The sequence below is a fragment of the Pavona decussata genome, unplaced genomic scaffold (genome assembly GCF_977016875.1).
Source record: "Pavona decussata unplaced genomic scaffold, jaPavDecu1.1 SCAFFOLD_313, whole genome shotgun sequence".
In the NCBI taxonomy this organism is placed as follows: Eukaryota; Metazoa; Cnidaria; class Anthozoa; order Scleractinia; family Agariciidae; genus Pavona; species Pavona decussata.
Genome location: NW_028145705.1, coordinates 409,578 through 433,509, shown reverse-complemented (window position 1 = coordinate 433,509; position 23,932 = coordinate 409,578). Strand labels below are relative to the sequence as shown.

At 36.8% G+C, this 23,932-nt stretch overlaps 1 protein-coding gene across 2 annotated transcripts; it reads right to left on the bottom strand.

The window, feature by feature from the left end:
- Nucleotides 1-13,904: 13,904 nt before the first annotated feature.
- On the bottom strand, nt 13,905-23,813 carry LOC146454151 (uncharacterized). Of its 2 annotated transcripts, XR_014859311.1 has the most exons (5): nt 23,670-23,813; nt 19,829-21,343; nt 18,123-18,355; nt 14,373-16,901; nt 13,905-14,277 (listed from the first exon to the last, which is right to left on the bottom strand). XR_014859311.1 is itself a non-coding variant. In XM_085095743.1 (4 exons), exons 2-4 carry the CDS (start codon nt 21,328-21,330, stop codon nt 16,504-16,506), a joined length of 2,133 nt encoding a protein of 710 aa, XP_084951869.1. In that variant the 5' UTR covers nt 21,331-21,343; nt 23,670-23,813; the 3' UTR covers nt 13,905-16,503. The 2 variants fall into 2 exon arrangements, 1 of the variants encoding a protein (XP_084951869.1); XM_085095743.1 differs by having other exon boundaries at nt 13,905-16,901.
- Between the last annotated feature and the right edge of the window lie 119 nt (nt 23,814-23,932).

The following is a 23,932-nucleotide window of genomic DNA, read 5'->3' as shown; positions in this document are numbered from 1 at the left end:
TTCATCCAAGGATATGTTTTTTTCTCATTAATGGTGTACATGTATCCTTTGTCATGATGATATCTGTTGTAAAATTGGCCATAAGCATCATGTAATATTCCATGTGATCTGATATATGATTGCCAACCAAATAATCGATGGAGAATAGCTGTTAACCATCCATCTCCAGGCCCAATTAATCCGATTCCATCATGAATTAACTCTTTGTAAACTTCATCAGGTAAACCTGTGTTGTAATGTTTTTCATACAAATATGTGAATATTATGATACTTTTTATCATGCATTCCTGTCTGGGTAATATTGGAAGACTCAATTTACGGTGAAAATCTATCATCGATGTTCGAATGTGTTCTTGCAATTCTGACAATTCTTTCATTATACAATTTGATTACAATATTTTTATAAAATAAAGTAACGGAGTCCACGACCTAGTGGTTATTGTCAGGTAATTGTATCCTAATATATTCAACAAAATACTTCATTGTCCAATCAGATGGATGATTCTTGAAGTAGCAATAATAGTTTTCAAATGACACATCAAAGAAGAATTCCAATTGATCAAATGATGATGACACCAAATCGGATTTGGAATGATGATATCTGTCATTTCTCCTGATATATGTGTTTGTCACAATAATCTCTTGCAATGTATTGATTCCTTTAATGTCATCTTTACTCAATAATTTTATCCATTTGTAATTTGTTTTTGGTATTGTACCACTTTTTCTTCCTATTCTCATTGCAACTTGATTGTTGAGAAACGTTACAGCTTCCTGAGCTTGTTGAGCTTTAAACTGAGCCAGAGCTTGTTGTATTTGTGTTTCAATATATGGTTTGATGATGTCTTCATTGTTGTTAATTAATTGTTGGAGTGAAATTGCATGATTTGAATTAACTCCATCTTTGATAACTAAATGTCTGTTTTCTGTATCCAAATGACCATCATCATTCACATGGATAGATTCTCTGTGTTTGTATCCATCTTCTAAGTTGTCATAAGTTACTGTGTATTCTATTTTATCTCCATTTTCATCAAGAATATGGTTTCCATTTTCATCTTCAATGTATGGCATTATATTAATAGTGTTGATAAATAAATTTCAAAAGTTCCTGTGACTTCTCTGTTTATAGTTGGAGAAGTAAACCCTGGACGTCTTTTAAAAATCCCCATTTGAATTATCATGGGTTTGATTGTTGTATTTGTAGTTATAAAATTTCTCCCAATTTTCATATTAAATTGTATTAAATGGGAAAATAAAGTTTTACTGTTAGCAATGGCGACAAAAGAAACTTGGTAATGATTTTTTGTATTAATTACAATATTTTTTATTTTAACCGGGCCTAATGTTCCAAATTGGAAACCATGAACATTTTCAAAAACTCCATTTTTTATGTTGCCGTTAACAACACTTGAAGTTTCAATATTTGACAACCAACTTTTATCGTCAGCATGATACCTATCAAAATAATCAGAGTATAATACTTTCAATTCAAAAGTTCCATTAACAGCAGTTCCTGCTCCAATATTATCCAATATTGACATAGAATCAATACTGACAAATTTTCTTGATTTGGGCAAATCAAATGTATTGCTTCCACTTATTATGTTCCCGATTCTGTGGTATGTGTCAGTGTTGGTTGTTTCACCTTGTTTTTTCCCATTTATTAAAATTTGTGCATTTGCAACTTGTTGATTGCTTTGGAAAACAATGGAGTATAGATTGAAAAAGTTATTTCCATCAGCAGCGATTTGAAAATTATTTGTTGGATTTGTTCTTTGGAAAACACCACTGGCAATAGTTCCAGTGTATTTCGTTTTGAATAAGTTGGTAAAATAACCCAAATTCATTGCTTCAGAATCAAATATCGGATTTAATAAACCAGAAATAATCTTATTATTCATATCCATATTGACTTTCATCTCCATATCTCCATTTTTATATTCAAACATGACATTGTCCAAGCCATCATACACTCCTGGATAAACGCTATCTGACCAATCTTTGACACCGTAAACAACCAGATGACATTGTACTGGAGTCGCTGTAGCTGTTCCATGCATCGTCAAATAGATGTAATTTGGAGTTTGTTTGCTGTTGTTATTGAATTGAACCAATAGCTTGCTATAAGCAGTGAAATCACGCTGTACAGCTTTGTGGATGTATGCTTCAGAAGCAGTACATGATAATTGAATATTAGTCATTTCTGGTGGGTAGAATTCAAACACAATTGTGTATGTTCCAATAGCAAGAGTATAAATATTGAAACCTATCCTTGATCTGTAATCATTACTTCCACTGTCTTTAATCAATGTGATATTATAAGCTTTTTTATTCTGATGTGGGGATTGATTGAAAGCAGCTATTCCATACACTATGATATTGTATTCTGAACTGCTTTCATCGGTATCTGTAAGATATTTGAATTCATTTGTTTTATGGCTGCTGACAAGATGACTTTGCTCCAATTTGTCATCAAAATATTTTTTGGTAGTAGCATCATTATCATCAGTTGGTTGAGCCATATCTTTGATTTGTTTATTATTCATATCAAGGTTTCCAGTCATTGCAACACTTCCATCTTTTTTCAAATATACACTCAAATCACTTCCAACAGATGGTATTTTAGCTATTTCTGTATCAACATATGCTTTAGTGGAAGCATCATTGGGATCGGAAGGATTTCCAAGAACGATTATTTTATGACCTCTCATATCTAATTCACCACCAAGAGCATTGGGTGTTAACCTGTTGAGAAAGTTATGATCAACGTAGTGTTTATTAACAGCATCGTTATCATCAGTTGGTTGAGCCATATCTTTGATTTTATGATTGTCCATATCGAGGTCACTATTGGAGACTTTTTGTAAATATTTAGTATCACAGAAACCTAAATTAACGACATCATATGTATTTTGTATATTGGCTCCAAGATGAGTAATTTGTTGATTACCCATATCCAGATTTCCAGTCATTTCGACAGTGCCATCTTTTTTCAAATATGTAGACAAATCAGGTGATGGTATTTTTTTAATCTCATCATCGACATATTTTTTATTCGCCGCTTGATCGTTATTATCGGGTTTTAAAACACTAATATCAAAAAATGTTTTCCGTCCAGTAATATGTTGTTCTGTTGATGTAACCATTATTTCACTTTTAGCTCGTCCACCATGACCATCAAAGTTTTTCAAATCTGGTATATTAAGATGAATGTTTTCATAAGACTGATGCTCAGTCAATAATCGAACATCATTGGAGCTGCCAGCACCGTCTGGCGTGTCTTGTAGATAAATACTATTGGTATGAACACTTCCACTGTTGCTGTAAATTACTGCTTTATTAGCTCGCACATCACCAGGAGCATTATCCAACAATTGTATTTGGCTCTTTGTGACAACATCATTGGGATCAGCTCCTTGTTTAACATTAACAAGTTTTTTGTTTTGTATATCATAATTTCCATTTGGGGTTAATTTAAACCCTATTCCTTGAGGCCCAGCAGCTCCTTGAAGAGGAACCGTTGTGAAAGAAGACGATGAACTATGTTCGTTGAATATTCCCATTTATATCATTTGGTTATATTGTTCCATAAAAATTCCTGTTAATTCTCTTCATGGGCTTATCAACATATAGAAATGAAAATGGCTCTTTGGTTGCTTTAATGTATTTATCCTTTTCGACACCCAACTCACGGGATATCAGACCTCTTTCATTGCTGCTAGGAAAGTCATAGACACAGAAATGAGAGCAATTGAGTCGAATATCTTTTGGTGTTTTGTAGAACGATTGGCTCAGATAAATAACAGAGCAGTTTTTGTGTCTGCCACGAATGAAATAATCAATCAATGGTTTCTGGTTTTTTTCACAAATAAAGTCATCAAATATTACTATCTTCTGGGCATCTTCATCCTTCAATTCCTCCACTGGAATTATATCATCATTGCTACAAACAAGGACATTATACCCGACACTATTTGATATATCAGTCAATGTTTGTAGCATATCCTTGTATTTTTGTTGCTCCAAATTTTTGGCATACAAATGTATTCTATCATAATACAAAAGTGGTTTCATCAGCATATGATACAATAAATTTGTCTTTCCAGATCCTGAATTACCACATATTAACATCCGAAACGTGTCACTTGGCATGTAACCATACAATCTTTTGAAATTAGTGTTTTTATCATGTCTATCATAATTTGGGATTTCCATGTATATCAATACATTATATAAGTTAATAATATAATGGATCTACAAAGATTAAAACAACTATCTGAAGCCAAGATTAAGGCTGGAACAATAACCAAACAAGTTAGAGATACATTGAAGGAGTACAAGCATGATAAACAAGATTTACAACAAGGTTTAACAGAAACTTTCAAACCAATTATTGAAGCTCAAGAGGAAACAAAACAAACAATTGATGAAAAACAAGACAAACTGATTGAACAATTGGAGAAAAACCAAAAAGCGTTAACTTCAGGTTTGGAAGACATTGCTATGTTAACTTATCAACCAGAAACACAATCACCAGAAGCAAAGCTACCAATTGGCTATAAACCATTAATGATGTCACCTGATGTTGAATCAAATTTGGATGTTGGTTTTGATATTGATGAAATCCAAAAATTGATGCAATACGATCTTGCACCTCCGAGTTCTGTTCTCCAAGCTTCTATGCAAGGAGATATTGACATCAATGATTACGATGCTTATATTGGCAAAATGTTGAAAAAACTTGGAACAAAGAAGGGTCCATTATCCAAGGGCCAAGGAAAGACCAAGAATAAAGACAAAATTGATAAAATAGATGAAGATATAAAATTATTGCAAAAATACAGAGGGCGCATTAAAATAATCCCAGAAGGAATGAAAACCATCAAAAAAGGTTCTGGTTATACGCAACCAAAGAAGAAATACAGCAAAAAATTCAAGAAATTGGGCTCTGGTGTTGTTTATTTCAATGATGCTAATGATTTGATTGACAGAATGGAATTGCTTGGTGGATCCATTTTGGCTGGCAATAATGGAGTCAAAGAGGAATTTTCACAAATAGCCCATAAATTGAATCAACTTGGCTTGATAAACAACAAACAACTCATTGATTTATTGCAACAATATATAATTCGCTAGGTCGCGTAATCAGTTACATAATTAATTATATAACTGAAGTATATATGCAAGAAAGAGCGATACATATTTCATCTGTTAACCGTCAAAAAATAGGTCGAAGTCGGCCTGAAGACTTTATTATCAAATTTGATCCCCCATTGAAGCTTGACACAACAATGAGACATGAGCTAGCTGTTGATCGAGTTTCAATGACATACTCGTGGCATAATGTCAATGCAGGATACAACAATAATACAATAAAATACAGCCCAGATAATGGTACAAATTGGACAACAATCACATTTGTTGATGGAATGTATTCATATGATGATCTTGATGATTATATCACTCAATCAATAATTCAAAATGGAGATAAACCATCTTCCAGCAAGGGCATCAATCTATATTTTGTGCTTTCATCATATAGAGTTGTCATTGAGCTGGACAACCAATGGCAGCTTGATATTAGAAACTCTAATTTTGGAGCACTTATTGGATTTGAACCAAAGTTAATTAACCAAACTGAACATGGGACAAAATTGCCAAATATTACCAATGATATTGACGTTTTGGACATTAATTGCGATATAATAACTGATAGCCTCAGTGATGGACGATTCACAAATACACTGATAATGATACCCACTGACAATTTAACAAGGAGCTATCCCTTTACTTTTGAGCCAAAAAGAGCATTATACAGCCCAGTTTCCAAATCAATTATTTCAGAAATGGGGATAACAGTGACTGACGCTTTGGGTCGGCCAATTGACTTGAATGGCATTGACTGGTTCATGAGCTTGATTCTCAGGTCTAGTTTAATATAATATATCAATATATGGTACGACAAAGTGAATTTAAGCCACGTTTTGACCCAGAATTGGGTCGTTATGCGATGAAACATATCCATGGTGAAGGAATTATGGATGTTTTCAGATCAGTTGGATCAAAACTTTTCGGAAAAACAGCAAAAGAATTAGCTAAAAAAGGAGCCAAAACTGCAGCTGAAAAAGCAGTCACCAAAACTGGTGAGTTTGCTGGTAATAAAGCAGGTGATAAAATAATTCAATTATTGAGCAAAAAACAACCTTCCAAAACAAAATCAGTGACAATGAGCCAACCAAAAATGGAGCAGCCACTGACTGATTTTCAAATAGCTGAGAGAGTTAATAGGATGATATCTGGTGGAAAACTCAAAAGAAGGAGGAAATGAAAATAATGTAACATATCTGTATAAATGAAATCATTCAGAAATCCAAAATACATTGAGAGATATGAAGATGTCTTCTTCCAATTGGAGACACCATTGAATACTGGTAATCCAGGAAATAATAGGTCACAAAAGAAAGATGGTTATCGTTTTGTTGTTGACAACACAGGAGAAGTGACCCCATTTGATTGGTATAATGCAAGAATATCAGTTGGTTTTAAAGTCCAAACAATGCAGAATGCAAATATAGCAGCTGAAGACCATAATGGTATTGTTAATGGTTCACACAGTCTTATACATGATTTCGATGTAAGATTGAATGGTAAAATGGTATATGATTGTAATGATGCCAATCATTGTGTAAATATTAAAAATCTATTGGAATATAGTCCAGGATATGCTCAATCGACAGCAACAAATGAGTTTTTCTATCTGGATACAAACCGACACGCTGAAGAACGATCGACTGAAGATAACTACAATAAAGGATTTGCTGTAAGAAAAGCACTTTTGGGTCTATCAGTTGTTGTCAATACAGAAATACCATTGAATCGATACTCATTCTTTGAAGCATTGATGGATGAGTTATTGCCATCAACAAGATTGGAATTAAATTTGCAGATTGAATCTGATACTATTCTAATATGGCAAGCTGGGGCTGATTGTCGTGTAATTATTACCAGAATGGAGTTGATTGTACCAAGAATCACTTTCAATTCAGAAGGACAATCACTGTATATGAGTCAGTTTTTGAAGCCACATAAATGGGTTTATTTGCGAGAAAATATTGAGAGAAGTAATTCTTCAACACAAAGAAGTGGTAATTTTCAGATAACAAGTGGGATTTCAAAGCCAAGGCATGTATTTGTTTTCATTATCAATGATGCAAATCTTGCTGCACAAACAGTAAATCCATTTTTGTACAATACATTTAGTGTATCAACAGATCCCAGAACATTGCTAAATTGTCATTTATCTGTGGCTAATGGCAATGAATATCCTGATGTACATTACACTCCAGAGGCTGATTTGACTCGAGTTTACAGAGATGTCCTCAAATATGTGCATGCAAATAATGAATACAGTCAGGGGACTTTATTGAATGTCAACAATTTCAAAACACTATTCCCATTCTTGTATTTCGATTTAACAAAACAAAAAATGGATATCAAAGATGGTACCACAAAGCTGACATTCCACTATGAATTATCTGGCACAACTGCAACTGCATATTCAGTTTATGCATTGACATTATACGAGCAAGACGCGGAGCTCATTCAAAAAGATGGCAAACTATTGTTTCGATAATTAATGTAACGTTAGTTATATAAAAGATATGACAACTTATCATTCACATGGAGTAACACTATCAATTGGGCAAAAAGATAGACTAGCAAAAGCATTAAAAAACAATTCAGCAATAACAATAAGATTATCCAGTTCTGAATTAACTGGACCGGATCAGCTGATGTTAACCAAAACACAAATAAATAGGCTGAAAAAGGCAATGCAAAACAAAACTGGAGCAGATATTAAAATAAGCAAAACACAGATACGAAAAGCTGTACAACAAGGAGGCAGTCTTTGGTCATCATTATTCAAAATTGGCACAAAATTACTACCAATGGCAACGAAAGCAGTTGGACCATTAGCTACTGGAGCACTTTCTGGGCTTGCAAATGTGGGTGTCAATAAAATATTTGGTGGTTTCCTCATTCCTCAAAATAAAATTGATCAATTAATAAAATACAAAGATTGGCTCACTGAAGCACAAAAGAAGCAAATTGTCAATGCAATACATACTGGTGGACAGATTGTAATTAAACCAACTAAGACACAATCAGGAGGTTTTTTGGGGACATTATTGGCTTCAATTGGCATTCCAATGGTTTTGAATGCATTAATGGGCAAAGGCTTGCAGGTGGATAGAAGTAGATCCAGAAGATCGGTCCCAGTTTTTGTTCCAAACACAACCAAAAAAGATGGTGGTTTGGTCCTACCACTTAATTATAGACCCCCTCCATTTTTCGGTACATGGGATCAGTATGGTAAAGGGAAAAAAAAAACCAAAAAAGGAAAAGGTCTGTTGTTAGGCAAAAACAGTCCATTCAAGGGGATTCCATTAATCGGAGACATTCTATGAAATTCATAAATAAACCACTCAGTAACTTTGAACTCATTGACTGGGTCAAAAAACTCAAAATAAAACACTTCAGAGGCATTTACAGCAGAGATAATCTACCACAAAAGATGAAAAAAGATGAAGTTGGTATCATTAACCTGGATTCACAGATTGGATCAGGTACACATTGGGTTGCGTATCGAAACGGAGACAAATATGTAGAATATTTTGATAGTTTTGGGTTAATTATGCCAAAAGAAATTATGCAATTCATGTCAACAAGTGGCAAACGATTAATGTATTCAGGTGATGAAATCCAGGAAAGAGATTCAGTATTATGTGGCTATTGGTGTTTGTATTATTTATTTGAGAGACAAAAGGGTACAAGTATATTGAAAACAATCCACAATGCACATTTTGACATGAACAATCAAAGTGTCAATCATAATTTTATAATCCAATATTTTAAAAAATTATCTAATTAGTTTGTATAATGGTTGATATAAGATATTGTGAAGAGTGTGATGAATACACAGAATTTTCAGGAAAATTATGTTTATGGTGTACATTGGTAACAGATTATGAGTCTGACTCTGATGATAATTAATCTAATATAGTGATATAAAATGGTCAAATCATATTGTGTTAAACAAAAGAAAGAAACTGAATGTATTGAGCCTGCAGGTTACAAGCAAGCCAAAAATGGTCGGCTCATGTTCTTCTGTACATGTGCTGAATGTGGGATAACTAAAACCAAATTTGTTAAAAAACAGGGAAACTAGTTAGCCCCTCTGAAGGGGGGGGCATAATGGATACTTTAGCATCGACTGGTGCTGATATGTTAATTCAACATGCAATACCATGGATGGGAAAGAAAGCAGTTGAAATGGGTCGATATTATGGTTCTGAAGCACTTAGAAACCCCAAATTGCAGAAAAAAGCTATTGATTATGCTATCTCTAAAGCAACACCTTTTGTTCAAAAGACTGGTGCAGAGATGTTAGACAAATTATCAACCAAAGTAAGACCAAAAAGAAGGTACAAAACTGACCGAAAAGAACTTGATGGTGGTAATTTAGATACAATTTTAGAACAATTTGGCACACCAGGTAAGGTTGCATCGAAGTCGATGGATGTTGTTGGAACATTAATTCCATCAACAAAGGAAGTCTTTGATAGATACAAATCTGGAGACATTGCCAAAAGTGCATTTAGCACAGATACTGGTATATTGTCGAGTCAATTTTGGTCTGGCAAGGCTGGAAAAAAGACATTAGAAAAATACAAAAATTATCCATGTGAAAGCATGGTAAAAATTGGGAGCAAATTTCACAACACACCGAAATGCTCAAGTTATGATGCAATTGGTTGGCACCCACCAAATTGGGATGAATATGAGAAAGGAATCAAAGGACGACCCAAAAGCGGTGGTTCAATTGATATACACAAAATGATTGGTAAGCTCCCAAAGCCCAAAGCTGGGTGGGTATTACCTGGTCATAAATACACTGGTCCATACAATGATTTGGAAAATCAAGTCAAATATAACCCCAAAACAGGGCAAATACTGGAAATATATGATAAACCAACAGGCAAAACAGATGCAATAGCCATGCAACATGATGTTGATTATTCAGTTTGCAAAGATGATAAAAAATGTAAATTAAAAGCTGACAAAAAGATGGTAAAGTCATTGGATGCTGTTCCATATTCCGAACGACAATGGGGACATTGGTTGGCAAGAAATACAATAAATACAAAACAGAAACTGGGTCTTGGGGTTCCAAAAAACGTCAAAAGCCGTCGGGTAAAGAGGAAAACTGGCAAGAAGAATTAGCTAATGAGTTGCATAAACCCATAAGACGTAACTTTACTCGGCGGCGTGTTATTGTAAATAATATTGATGAAATATGGGCTGCTGATCTTGTTGAAATGCAACAATTCAGTAAATGGAATAAAGGTAATAGGTATCTTCTCACGACTATAGACGTTTTCAGCAAATACGGCTGGATTGTTCCATTAAAAGATAAAAAAGGTGAGACCATAACGAAAGCATTTGAAAGCATATTCAAAGAGGGTCGAAAACCAAAGTATCTGTGGACTGATAAAGGCTCAGAGTTCTACAACAAACATTTCAAAGACTTGCTCAATAAACATAACATTAAACTGTATTCGACTGAAAATGAAGAAAAGTCCTCAGTGGTGGAAAGGTGGAACCGAACGATTAAAAATAAAATGTGGAAACGATTCACTGCTCAAGGCAATACAATGTATCTGGATATTTTGCCTAAAATATTGAAGCAGTATAATAACACTAAACACAGTTCAATAAAAATGACACCGACAGAGGCATCTAAGAAAAAGAATGAAGGAACTGTTTACTTCAATCTATTTGGCAATTTGAAACCAGTATCAAACAAGCCAAAATTCCGAATTGGTGACAAGGTTCGAATATCAAAGTACAAAAGAAAAGTGTTCGATCGGGGTTATACACCCAATTTCACAGAAGAGGTCTTCATTATCGATAAAATACAATACACGAATCCGATCACATATAAACTGAGAGATCTTAACAACGAACAGATAAAAGGTAGTTTTTATGAACCAGAATTATTGAAAGCTAATCAGGAGATATTCAGAATCGATAAAGTTATCAGGAGAGATTACAAGAAGAAACAAGCTTTGGTAAAGTGGAAAGGATACAATGATACCTTTAATACTTGGATCCCAATCAAGGATTTAGTCGATGTGTAATCATTCTATCATACAGTCACGGTTTCACGAGTATTCGATAGCGAGTCGATTCAATAAAAAAAATCTATTGTTGTGTGCAAGATAAATGATATTCTTACCTCAAAAAGCGTCTACAAACATCAGAACGATGAAAGTGGAGAAATAAATGTTCAAAAATCCCAAAACAGGAGCCATAAACATTAAAATACAACCTCTTCGCAAAATGGCAACAAAATGGCCGACACGTGTGTTAAACAAACTAGTGTCCAGTCCGCTTTGGGTTGTGTGCATGAAAGCGCATGCGTGTTAATCCAAATCAAGCAATATTACGCAATATACAGAAAAATATCACCACAAGTGTAAAAATTTCAGAACTGAGTGTAATATATAGGTAATCGGGCCATTATTATATTAGTTCACAAACTTTGGTGAAGCTTTAGGGTGGTGTCAGCTGGCCCCTGACTGAAACCTGTTTAACGGCTTGTGCAGATGGTGAATTACTGAGTAGTGTGGGATGTCTTCCAGTGGACGGTACCTCCAGGGTGAGCCCGCTCAGGCCCTACTGGTTTACAGCGGGGTGCTCAGAGTTCTTTCCCGAACTCAACCTCCCTCTGTCCCAGAGGTAAACTGGGAAATGGACAGCCGCCTTGTCAGCGGCGGGAAAAAGACCTGGCTGGGGCCAGGCAAGTAAACAGCCAACCGAGCACCCCACGTTCAGGGTTTTGTCCATTTTCGTGACAAGTCACACAACGTCACGCGTGACAGTAACGGCATCCAGTCACACAACAACCATAATGATTATTTTTTTATCCAAATTGGTGTTCAAAAATATTGTATTCATCATTCAAATCAGCGATTGATGAGTTGGTTGGATTTAATCGATGATTGTTTGTGAGTTGGTGTCATTTATGAAAGTAAAAATTTAGGTTTTTAGGTTTTAGGTCAAAAGCTAAATTTAGGTTTTTAGGTTTTTAGGTTTTTGACGTCTCCGTTGCAGGAGTTCATTGTTGAATTCAAAGGCTGTGTTAGTTAATTTATGCAAGAATTGGGGTGAGATAATGTGTGGTTTATGGGGGTTAGAAGGATTTGTATGGGATTTTTTATCATTTTTTGAAACGTGGGTTGATACCCTCATATATCTAACTACTCTCGACGTCTGCTTGTTTCTCCGTCAGTCACATTTAGGTTGCAGAGAATTTGAAGTTCTTCATGGAAATGTTCGTACTGCAAACACCGGATGATGGTCTTCTCTGCTTTTTGAAGCTCTGATAGTGTAACCTTTTGCGCTGATTTCTCAGCATCTGCCCCTGACCTTGTCACTGGTTTCCTGGGCTTCCTCACTTCTCTTCTTTGAAACTTAGACTTCAGTCGTAAACATAGCGCTATGACCTTCATAGCTTGGTACCAGCTGGATACACCATCCAGTCGGCTCGTCTCGAAGTGATCAGGAAATGGAACAACACTCGTGACTTCCGTCAGTAATCAATACGAACACTTTCTTCACCTCCGGGTCGGACTCTTGAAGGGGAGACACCTCCACATTTTCAGTTACAGGGTCCGCTCCTCCCTAGAAACTCAGGACCACTAAACCAACGCGAACCTTCTACCAGCTGCTTTGCTGAAAAGTAGTGCATCTCCACAGCTTTCACGGATCCAAAGTCGTTCGGTTTAAAGAATCGCTGTATCTCCAGCTTCCCCAGCGACTTCTTGTCGCCACTTCTCCTACTGTGGGTGTAGATACTCAGGGACAGGGCTATCCCAGTCTAACTTATCTTTGCACATCTGCTGGAGTATCTGCTTTCCTTTGAGTGTCACAGGGGCTATGTAACCGTTAGGATCATAGATAGAACCAATAGTCGACAAGACACCTCGCCGAGTCACGAAGGTCAATACGTCAATACGGAACCGAAAACTATCGTTCTCAACGCACCACGTCCCACCCAGGGCTCTCTCAATAGGCAAAGGATCTACGGATAAGTTCAGTTCCTTGATTCCCTTTGCCTGGTCATCAACCGGATTAGCTTCAAGAACTTCTTCCTTGTTAATTAGACACTATCTGTGTAATCTGAGCCCTGCTTTGTCACAGATGGCTTGACTGGCTTTGATCAACTGGATGGCTTCAGGAACTGTTGAAACGGACTTCAACCCATCATCTACGTAGAAGTCCTTGCGTATAAACGCAGCTGCATCCGCACCAAATTCTTCTTCACCATCGTCAGCTGCTCGCCTAAGCCCGAAGTTCGCACAACCTGGGGAACTTCTTGTTGAATGTGGCATTCAGCCGGCGATTTTTGGGGAGACACACATTGTTTGACTTCAACGGAAGGGGCATTTCATAATGTCCATCTTGTCGTTTCTTCACTCCGTCCTCTAGAATCCTTAGGAATCTCTCATCTCCTATGGAATAAGGTTTGTTCTTATTACTTGTCTCAACGAAGTCAGTTTCTAGCACACGAAGAACCTTCTCCGGGTCAACAATCTCTTTGGCTTAGAGGTTTCTTTCCCGTGCAAGTTCTCCTTCTTCCCTTGGCTCCCCCACCCTCCCTTCCCCTCCCCGAGAGCTTCTTTGCAGGCTACCCTATGAGAATATGAGGGAGCCAAATACAGCCGAACAAGGTACAATACAAACAGGGTTCATGGTGTTCAACATGATTAAACTTCTTTGGAATCTCTTCGTCTTGCACACTGGCAAATGTACATTACAATGATTAAGAACAGTGATAGCAATTCTAATAATATTTATTAAAATAAAGCATAAAAGTGAAACCTTGTTAGTGAAAATATTCAAATGTACATTACAATGACTCAGAAAAATGTGATAAAAATCATAAAAATATTTCAAAAATAAAGCATAAAAGTCTAACCTTATTAGTAAAAATATTCAAATGTACATTACAATGATTAAGAACATAGTGATAAAAATAATATTTCTGAAAATAAAGCATAAAAGTGTAACCTTATTAGTAAAAATATTCAAATGTACATACCAATGATTCAGAACAAAGTGATAAAAATAATATTTATGAAAATGAAGCATAAAAGTGTGACCTTATTAGTAAAAATATTTAAATGTACATCACAATGATTAAGAACACTGATAGCAATTCTAATAATATTTATGAAAATAAAGCATAAAAGCGTAACCTTGTTACTAAAAATATTTAAATGTACATAACAATGATCAAGAACAGTGATAGCAATTATAATAATATTTACGAAAATAAAGCATAAAAGTGTAACCTTATTAGTAAAAATATTCAAATGCACATCACAATGATTAAGAACAAAGGGATAAAAATAATAACAGTAAAAACCCGCATATAAGAACCTGGGTTTTAAGAACCTGTTAGGCTGAAATTTTCACTTTAAGCCCCCTCCACATAAGAACCTATTTAGGCGAAATTAAAAAATCCAGGTTCTTATACGCGGGTTTCTACTGTAATATTTCTGAAAATAACGCATAAAAGTGTAACCTTATTAGTAAAAATATTGAAATGTACATTACAATGATTAAGAACATAGTGATAGCAATTCTAATAATATTTATAAAATAAAACATAAATAAAACCTAACCTTATTATATCTACTTTACAATCCATAAACTAAGTTAAACACCTGAAATTAATATAATGGTAAAAAATTATTTTCCTTGAGGGTTAGTTTCCACGACTTTAGTAAAGGGAAGAGTTATTTTCCAAGCCACTCATTTCTGTTCACCCCAAGTTCTTTGGGAGCGGCAATTCAAAATCTAAAAAAAGTTTTCTTTGTTAAGCATAAGATTGTTATTCCAACCTCTTAATACAATGTCTGATAAGGTTGTTCTAGGTTCACCTAGGTTGACAAAATTGACTTTCTCAGCATTTGTTTTAGCTTATTTGGAACAAAATGGCTTTGGAACCATCAACGTTTTCTTACTTGAGAGAATACAAGACCTCCATGCTGGCGCTAATTTCCTTCATTTGCAATTTTCACCGCCTTGCTTGTGTTCCTTTTTTTTTTTTTTTAACCGGTAATTCAAATTAAACTTCCCCTCAATTCATGTTACTGCAGCTTTCAATAAAATGCAAACTCTCAATTTTTAAGACTCATCTAGTTTGCTAGAGCACATGCCTTATCTGGCTTTTGTTTCACTCACTGACTGAAACTTTTCCACTGCCGTTAATCACTGCAGTGGACCTTTTAAAATGCAAAGACCTTTAGCTCAGTGGGGTCAAAACATCACATTTGTTTAGAGTGATTGGTAGATTTTGATCCACTTTGGCAATCTACCTATTTTGTAGTCAGATAGTAGTTGCTGCAATTGAAGGGCTAAGAGCACAACCAACCCAAATGACTTTTCAGAACACTTTTTGTTCTTTTAGCTCGGAATAATTCCTGTGGCCTTGAATTCGCTCAGGAAATGTTGCTCCAATGTCTTATCCGCTGCTTTGTGCTTCATTTGCAATAAAAATCTACAACCATGAGCAAGATTTCCGTTTTTATCACAAAACGAAAGTGCCAAGCAGAGGAGCAGTGGATAAAACATTGGAGTGGTCAACGTTTCCTGAAGGAATTCAAGGCCACATGCAAATCTTCCGCTGAATCCGAGCTAAAAGAACAAAAAACCGATCTGAAAAGTCATTTGGGTCGGTTATGCTCTCAGCCCTTCAATAATGATTGACAGCAGTACAGCACAAAATTGCAGTTAGTTGGGTTTTGAAGTTCAGAGTTAAAATTATTAAGAGCTGCAGTATTTTAAGTCACACTTATTTCAAATACCTTTAGTTAATAAAAACATAAATTGAGGTTTTTTAAGTGCATAATTATTATGACAGAATTATTTATTTGAAAATACTGTACAAAAAAAACTTCGGTACCATTTTTTCTCATCTAAAACAGTCAAATTTCACAATACAATACAATACTGTACAAGACGGGAGACTGGGGATTGAAGGGCTGTGATGCCAATACATGTTAATGCTTACTCTCACGGTTTCTCCAGTCCTCAGTTTTTTCATTCTGAGTATTCAACAATCCCGTTCATGTTGTCGTCCATACCGTTTTCTTTCTCTGCACACGAAAAATAACTGAGGCAGAGACTAGCATTCCTGTATTGACGTCACAGCCCTACTATCCCCAGTTTCCCACCTTGCACCAACTGTACCCAACCAGAAGTGAAATTTGACACTTTTATACGCCTCAAACACGGGGAAAAAAATTGATCAGGATTTTTCTTTTTTGATTTTCATACGAGGAAAACATGAAGGTCTGATCAAGCAATTAAAAAGAATTCTGTCATAAACACTTTAAGCTGCAGAACTGAACAGTCTACTACGATCAGTTAATGTATCATGTAAGTAATCAGGTATGCAGGATATGCCATGTCAAGCTTGTAGAGAATATAAACTGTGCATCCATTTGTGACTCCATTAACACTGTCGTAACGGATGGTGGACCCTTTCTTTGGTGGTGGCATTTTTATGCATCTATTGGGAGGAAGAGTAATGCTGTCACCAGTTAGGACATGAGCCAGGAAGAGTTGGAACTGTTGTCTTTGTGAGTTGTAGTGCACAAATCCCTGATGGCAATATGAAGCCTCGGAGGCAAAGTACGTCCCGCGCCCCCACATTCCATCTGCAGAATGGCGCATGTCAAATCCATCTTCACCCTTCCATATGGCATCAGGATTTGTGTGCCGCGTACCATGGAATAACTCCTTTTCATTAATACACATTGGTCCTGAGGAGAGTATTGAAATGATCTATTAGGCCTTTGGAACTCAGCAGCCATGTTGAGTCTCAGGAGAATAAAAAGCTTTGTTTTTGCAAGGCAAGCCTCGCACTGAATTGGTGTCTAAATGAGGCTTGCTGTGTAAAAACAAAGCTTTTTATTCTTCTGAGACTCAGCATGGCCGCAGAGTGACAAAGGTCTATAAATGCCCACTCTTTAGTAAATACTCCATGTCAGAATAAATGCCCCTTGAACAGAACATCTTAGCCACATTTTTTCCTAGTAACTTTATGAGAAAAAACTAAGCAGCGCTGTTTGTTATGCTGTACAAAATGATTGTAGTTTTTGAATCTGTAAATGAAATATACAGCTGTAAGTGTAACCACTGAAATGAAAGCTACTGAGCAGTACTTTCCAGTGATGCTGTTTATTATGCTGTACAAGGTGTTTCTAAGTTTTGAGTCTGTGGATGAGATCCTAAAGTGTGACCATTCCAATGAAAGCTACTGAGCAGTACTTTCTTGTGGTGCTGTTTATTATGCTGTACAAGGTGGTTCTAAGTTTTTACTCTGTGAATGAAATCCTAAAGTGTGATCATTCAAATGAAAGCTACTGAGCAGTACTTTCCTGTGGTGCTGTTTATTATGAGTACAAGGTGGTTCTAAGTTTTGACTCTGTGAATGAAATCCTAAAGTGTGACCATTCAAATGAAAGCTACTGAGCAGTACTTTCCTGTGGTGCTGTTTATTATGAGTACAAGGTGGCTCTAAGTTTTGACTCTGTGAATGAAATCCTAAAGTGTGACCATTCCAATGAAAGCTACTGAGGAGTACTTCCATGTGCTGTTGTTTATTATGTTGTACAAAGTGATTCTCACTTTTGAGTTTGTGAATAAAATCCTAAAGCGTGACCATTCAAATGAAAGCTACTGAGCAATACTTTCCTGTGGTGCTGTTTATTATGCTGTACAAGGTGGTTCTGGCTTTTCAGTTTGTGGATGAAATCCTATTTAGTGTGACTATATTCAAATGGAAGCCACCGAGCGGTACCCTCCTGTAGGGCTGTTTATTACGCTATAAAAGGTGTAGTAGTTTTAACTCTGAGGGTTAAATTCTAAGTTCATTATTATTTGACAGTGCAAAATCTGAACAATGAGGCAGCATAGGTTTTCTGTGTCTGTTGTATTCTTTTACAAAACAAAATATTTGTGGTGACTACACAGGGACTAACCATTCTTGTCTTTGAGCAAATGCCTCTGTATTGCATATTTCCTGTACAGCCACTTGTTCTGAACACGTTGTATATCAGCAACTTGTGCATCCCTCAAACTTCTTTTTAAGCTTCGCTCTACATGATCCCACTCAGCAGAACCTGGACGCACATTTATCAGCTCCACGCTGTTTGTCTGTTCCTGCCAACCTATCGGGACAGCGAGTGCTTCTTGTGGTACCAAGTTTTTGTTACTGAAACAGTGAAAATGAGAATCAATCAAGAAAGGGTGTAAAGAATGGATTAAAAAAGTTCATGCCTTTTTGGGTTGAACAAATCTCAGTCCTGTGAGTTCGATTGTGTTGGCTGTCTCTTCTTTTCCAATTTGTGAATTTGCCCATGATATGAATAGTTACACAAGATGTAACTATTGGGACTTTTTCTTTCTTGTTTAATATGTTTTTCAAACCCAAAAGTAAATTTGTATAACATGCTAAGCTTCCCTGTAGATTTCAAATGATATTTTTTAGTTTGGGTTTGCTTGAGTGTTGCAACATACATCATTACATACACATGTGCAAATTATTAACATGTTTAAGTCATGCATACATGTCACATTGCAAGAAATATAAACCGGCAGAAAGAATACTCTTTTTTTCCGAAAATGCCTGTGTCACTTTCTAGAATAATACATCATTCTCATTCATTCACCAGGCTTGAAATGTACCATCACATTTATTTCATATACCACACGTTCGACATTCAAATCCTAGCAGTATGCAGGATATTTGTCCCATGAACCTAGTTTAATGGCCTAATAGCTCCCACGAGTCTCCTGTAACTCAGCGGTAGAGCATTTGAACTAGTAATCGGAAGGTCTTAGGTTCGACTCCTGGTAGGAGCACTTGGATTCCTTTTATTTTGAGTATGCCTGTGTCACTTTCTAGAATAATACATCATTCTCATTCATTCACCAGGCTTGAAATATACCATTACATTTATTTTATAAACTAGGGTGTCGAATATACCAGGGCTAACGGCAAGTTTTTAGACAAGTTGCAATAAGCTTCTCACCCGTAACAATCCTCTTGCTATCTGCTGGAGTAAAAATGACCTTAGAACTATCAAGATCACCCAAAGCATCAAGGTTCTTTCAAGAATATTTAGCTGTGACAGGTGTTAGGGGTTAAGGCCTGTGATGACAGCTCTGTTTAAACAGTTATGTGCAAGCACTTGTATTTCCTTTATAATTCAGGAGCCTGTACAATGTATCTTGTGAAAGAAATTATGTTTTAATCCTGTTGAATAAAATAATGAGATAGGTTTGACTCCTGTAAGCAGTATTTTTTTCTAAGTATGCCTGTGTCACTCACACTGAATGAAAATACACATCTCTACATGTAACTGCATCTTATTCACCACAATCTTATTGTGCAATTCCAGAAAATATCCATACGCCCCCATGGAAGGTCTTTTGTTTTGCACCCCTGCTCCCCCTAGGAAATTCCAGTTTAGCTTTACACTTTGTTTCTAAAATTTTGACTTTTAAACCCCCCCCCCCCCTCCCCCTAGGAACTTCCAATGACCTTCCGTGGGGTGGGTATGGATTTTTTCTGGAACTGCACATCGTAGGAAAAGGTCAGATTGTTCACTCACCACATGTCTGCAACACAAGCCCACTTTCACAAATACATAAAATAATTAATATCAAAGTAACTATAGCTTACCCCATTTGTTTATTTCCATCACTGCCGCCAGGTGCGCGAACAATCACGGTGCTCTGACCCATCCCACAAGTCATTGTCATTGCAGCAAAATTGACATTGTATCTTTTTGCTGAGCCAGGCAGCCTGATGGTGCTGAATGTCGCATCTGAATGTGGTCCATCATGACTGCTAAACTCTTTCTCCAAAACGTTGCATTCAGAATCAGTGAATGGAATCAATTTCCCTTCCTCGGACTTCCAAAACCAAGGTACAGGTGGAACTAGTTTCTTTTTTAAGCTTGGAGGGTCTGGATTGTTTCCTAGCTCTTTACCCACAAGAGCAACTCGGTTGGGCTGATCGGCATATTTGTCCAAAAGAGAACTAATGTAATCTGGATCAGCTTCAGGAAAGACCTTTTTGAGAATCTCAAGGTCATCAAGAGCTGCAGCCACAGGCAAACCGCTTGGGTTAGATGATGGTACTTCTCTGACTTGATTTGTCTCAGATATATCAATGTCATTTCCTGTTCCTTTCTTTTTGGATACCCAACCTGCACTTGTAAAGAACTCTGGTAAATCATCATCTTCTGCATCTGCTGCCGCAGACGTTGCAGTAACAGTTGAAGAGGACATCTCAGAAGCATTCAAGCCTTTTTTGTCAATTGATGCACAACTTGATGAGTTCACCTTCTTTGCTGTCGCCTGGTGGGAAACAGCGTACTTTGTTTCACCATCAATTTCTATAATTTGCAACTTTTTTGGTTTATTCATGGATGGGTGGAGAATTCCACCCTTATGTCGTATACAAATACCACCCTGTTTCCTATCTGAATTTGTTCCCGAGACTGGATTTCCCATGCGATAAAAAGATCGCTTCGTGGGGCTTGCCACACTTTTGACAAAAACTACATGTATCCCATTATCTTCAACAGATAATGGTACTGTTCCACCTGAAGGTTGTGTATCTGGGTTTGAAGAGACAGTTTTCCTGCTGGTGTTGAAATCACCCTTGAAGACTCTATGAGATGGCTCTTTTCTAGCAGCTGAGGAAAAACTCCTGGAAGAACAGGCTTCACTTGGATTATTGCCAGACATCACTGGCTCACTTTCCAATTTGTCAACTTCCACCAAGCCTACGGCTGAACTTGAATTATCAGTTGAATCGTTTTTTATATCAGTTCTTAGAGTTTTCCTCGGAGGTGACACTTCATCATCACTTGTATGCTCACCCTGTAAACTGCCTTGATCAATGTCTGCATTTTGTTTAAAGCAAACTTGTGACCGGGAATTTCCGCACTGCTCTTGTATTGAATTTTCCCATTGATTTAACCCTGATGAGGTGTCGTCTAAAAGCATGTTGATGACTGTGGATTTGTAGTTTGGATCGTCACAAAACATTTCCAAGTAGTTCCTCAAGATATCCACATCACAAGCTGGAAACATTTCAGACAAAAAGGCGACATCCTCCTGAAATTTGTCACTCTTCGAGCCAGAGCTATCATGGATTGAAGCTGTACTGGTCATGCTGCTGTCAGAACTAGAAAAGATGGTAGTTGTTGATTGAACAAAAGTAGAATTTTCTCACCATTCCAGTGCCTTTTATGGTCTCCTTAGACAGGCAAATTGTTGTCAACAACTTTTTTAATTTGACAAATTAATTGAATCGACTATTATTAGTGTTCAAAAATGTGTTTCCACACAAGGAATGTTTAATAGTTGTTCAGTAGATAACCTGTGTTTTGAGGGAGCCTGGAAACTTGCTTGCAATGTGCATTTGTAGATTGGCAGAAAATGGTATGTCTCTGCAAAAATAGACTTTAGAAAATCAATGACTTACTTACAGACGGGAGAGTTTTTAGTGAGTTGCCAATAACAAAACTACTGCATTTGAAAAGGAGAAACTACTTTGTTGTCGACAACTTCATTTTTCACCATTTGTAGTCAATAATTTGGTATTTCACACACAGTATGTTTTGTCCTCCATAATTTTTTGTTATTGACAACTCGTCTTGTCTGTGGAGCAGGAGTTTCATTAGAAGCTGGCAACTGGCGAATTCCGCCACCTACATTCTATATCAGCGCCGCCCATTATTGCCATTTTATCTCCCAATTCTTTATTTTTTTTCCTGAAATGGCAAGTGAAGTCAATTGCCAATAAACAGTTTGTCTTATTTTTATCAAAGATTGAACGCAACACACCAAGCATTTAAACAATGTTAAGAACAACATGATCGACACAGTTATCATTATTTGCTGTTTGACATGTTAAATGGAGATCATGAGCAAGTGATTTGTAAGAAATCTGTCTTATCTATTGTACTCAATTTGGTCTCCAGAATGCTGGAAATAGCATTTCTGTGCTTCCAGATCCCAAATTTTCTGCACCCCACTCGAAGAGCCCTTACGACCCCAATTGTCACTGCTGGCTACTCTACAACAACCATCCGTCTACTTCAAATTTTATTGAAACCCCTGGTGGAGGCCCTTATTTTCACTAGGTTTAGAACTTCCTAATAATAATCCTCATCATCATCGCCATCATCTTCGTCATAATCATAATCATAACAGTAATAATCTCGATGATGATGATGATGACAATGCCAATACCAATAATGGCAATTAATGAGAATGAGATTATTCAGCTTAATGATCATAATAACCCCCTAAACACAGGGCATGCACGATTAAGCGCCACACATGGAGCGGAATGGTTAATAAGCGCCGCCCTCGAATAAGCGCCGCAGCTCCGGTGCGGCGCATATTTGAGTATTTCGATAAGATGATAAAAATACACTGTGATCGCTGCAATGTGGTTCAAGCCAGCAATGGGAATTTATTTTCATCAATAGTGATGTTTTTCAGTTTGAAGTGAGTATATCTTAATGCTCTCTCATTCAGTTCTCTCTTCAAAATGTTCGCGTTCTTCAGTTCTTGCGTGAAGGCTGTAAACTTCACCTGTACGACAAGCCCAACCTCCCTCTTTCTCTTCCCTGTAACTGTTGCAGTAAGGAGATTGTCAGCGTTTGCTTGTACAATCAAAATGTTTTGGCTTTGTGGTATGAACCTTTTAATAAGCGCCGCCCTCAAGTAAGCGCCGCCCTCGAATAAGCGCCGCACAGGAGAAACGAAAAATTAAATAAGCGCCGCGGCGCTTATTTGAGTAAATACGGTAAGCTTAAGGCCTGGCTAAATTAGGAAACATTCTTGCGGAAACATTGTTTTTTGTTATTTTCGTGGTGGCTAAATTAGCCGGAAGCAAACAAAATGTTTTGCTGCCCCGGTGGCTAAACGAGGAAACATTGTTTCGGAAAACAGAGGGTCACGCATGCGCATAATAATAAACTGACTTTGTTGCTGGGAAACATTTTTAATGAGCAGCACTGGAAACTAGTCAACATTGCTTTCATGGTGGCTAAACTGGGAAACATATGTTTCGGAAGCAAAATTTGTGTCCGGGTAGCAAAAATGTTTTTGACCTGAGGCAAAAACATTTTCTTGTTTCCGAGCAGCAAAATTGTTTCCGCAACATATGTTTCCCGCGCGGCTAAATTGGGAAACATTTGCCTCTGCAACACTGTTTCTGCAACAATGTTTCCTAGTTTAGCCAGGCCTTTAATAAGAGAACGTGTCCTTTCTCCTTTGAATTGTATAAACCTATTGTCTGCTCTTTTGTCTCTGTCTTGGTATTCCAGCACCTCAGAACAATACCAAGAACTCTTTCAACAAAAACACATTGACTAACACGCAAAAGATCGATCGCGAAGGAACCCGAGGAAGAAGTAATAACCTAGCCATAGCAAAAGCACAGCAAGCGCGCATTTAGCTTATTTCATATTTTCTTCCCACAAAAACATCAAACTTACCTAATTTGTATGGAACATTAATTGACGATAACTGAGCAGCTTAGAGAACGCCTGTCTAATCACGATCTCTTCGACGGTTATTTTTTTGGTTCAAGAAATCCACGTACTTCTTTGCATACTCCCTTCGTTTTGCAAACCTTCGAGTTGATTCATTTCAGTAATCGATTTCTGTGAACCTTGAAAGCGGGAAAACTGAACTTACCCGCCTTTTCATTGGTCAAAGTCTGGCCAATCAGAAACTATGACAATAAACTAATATCCAA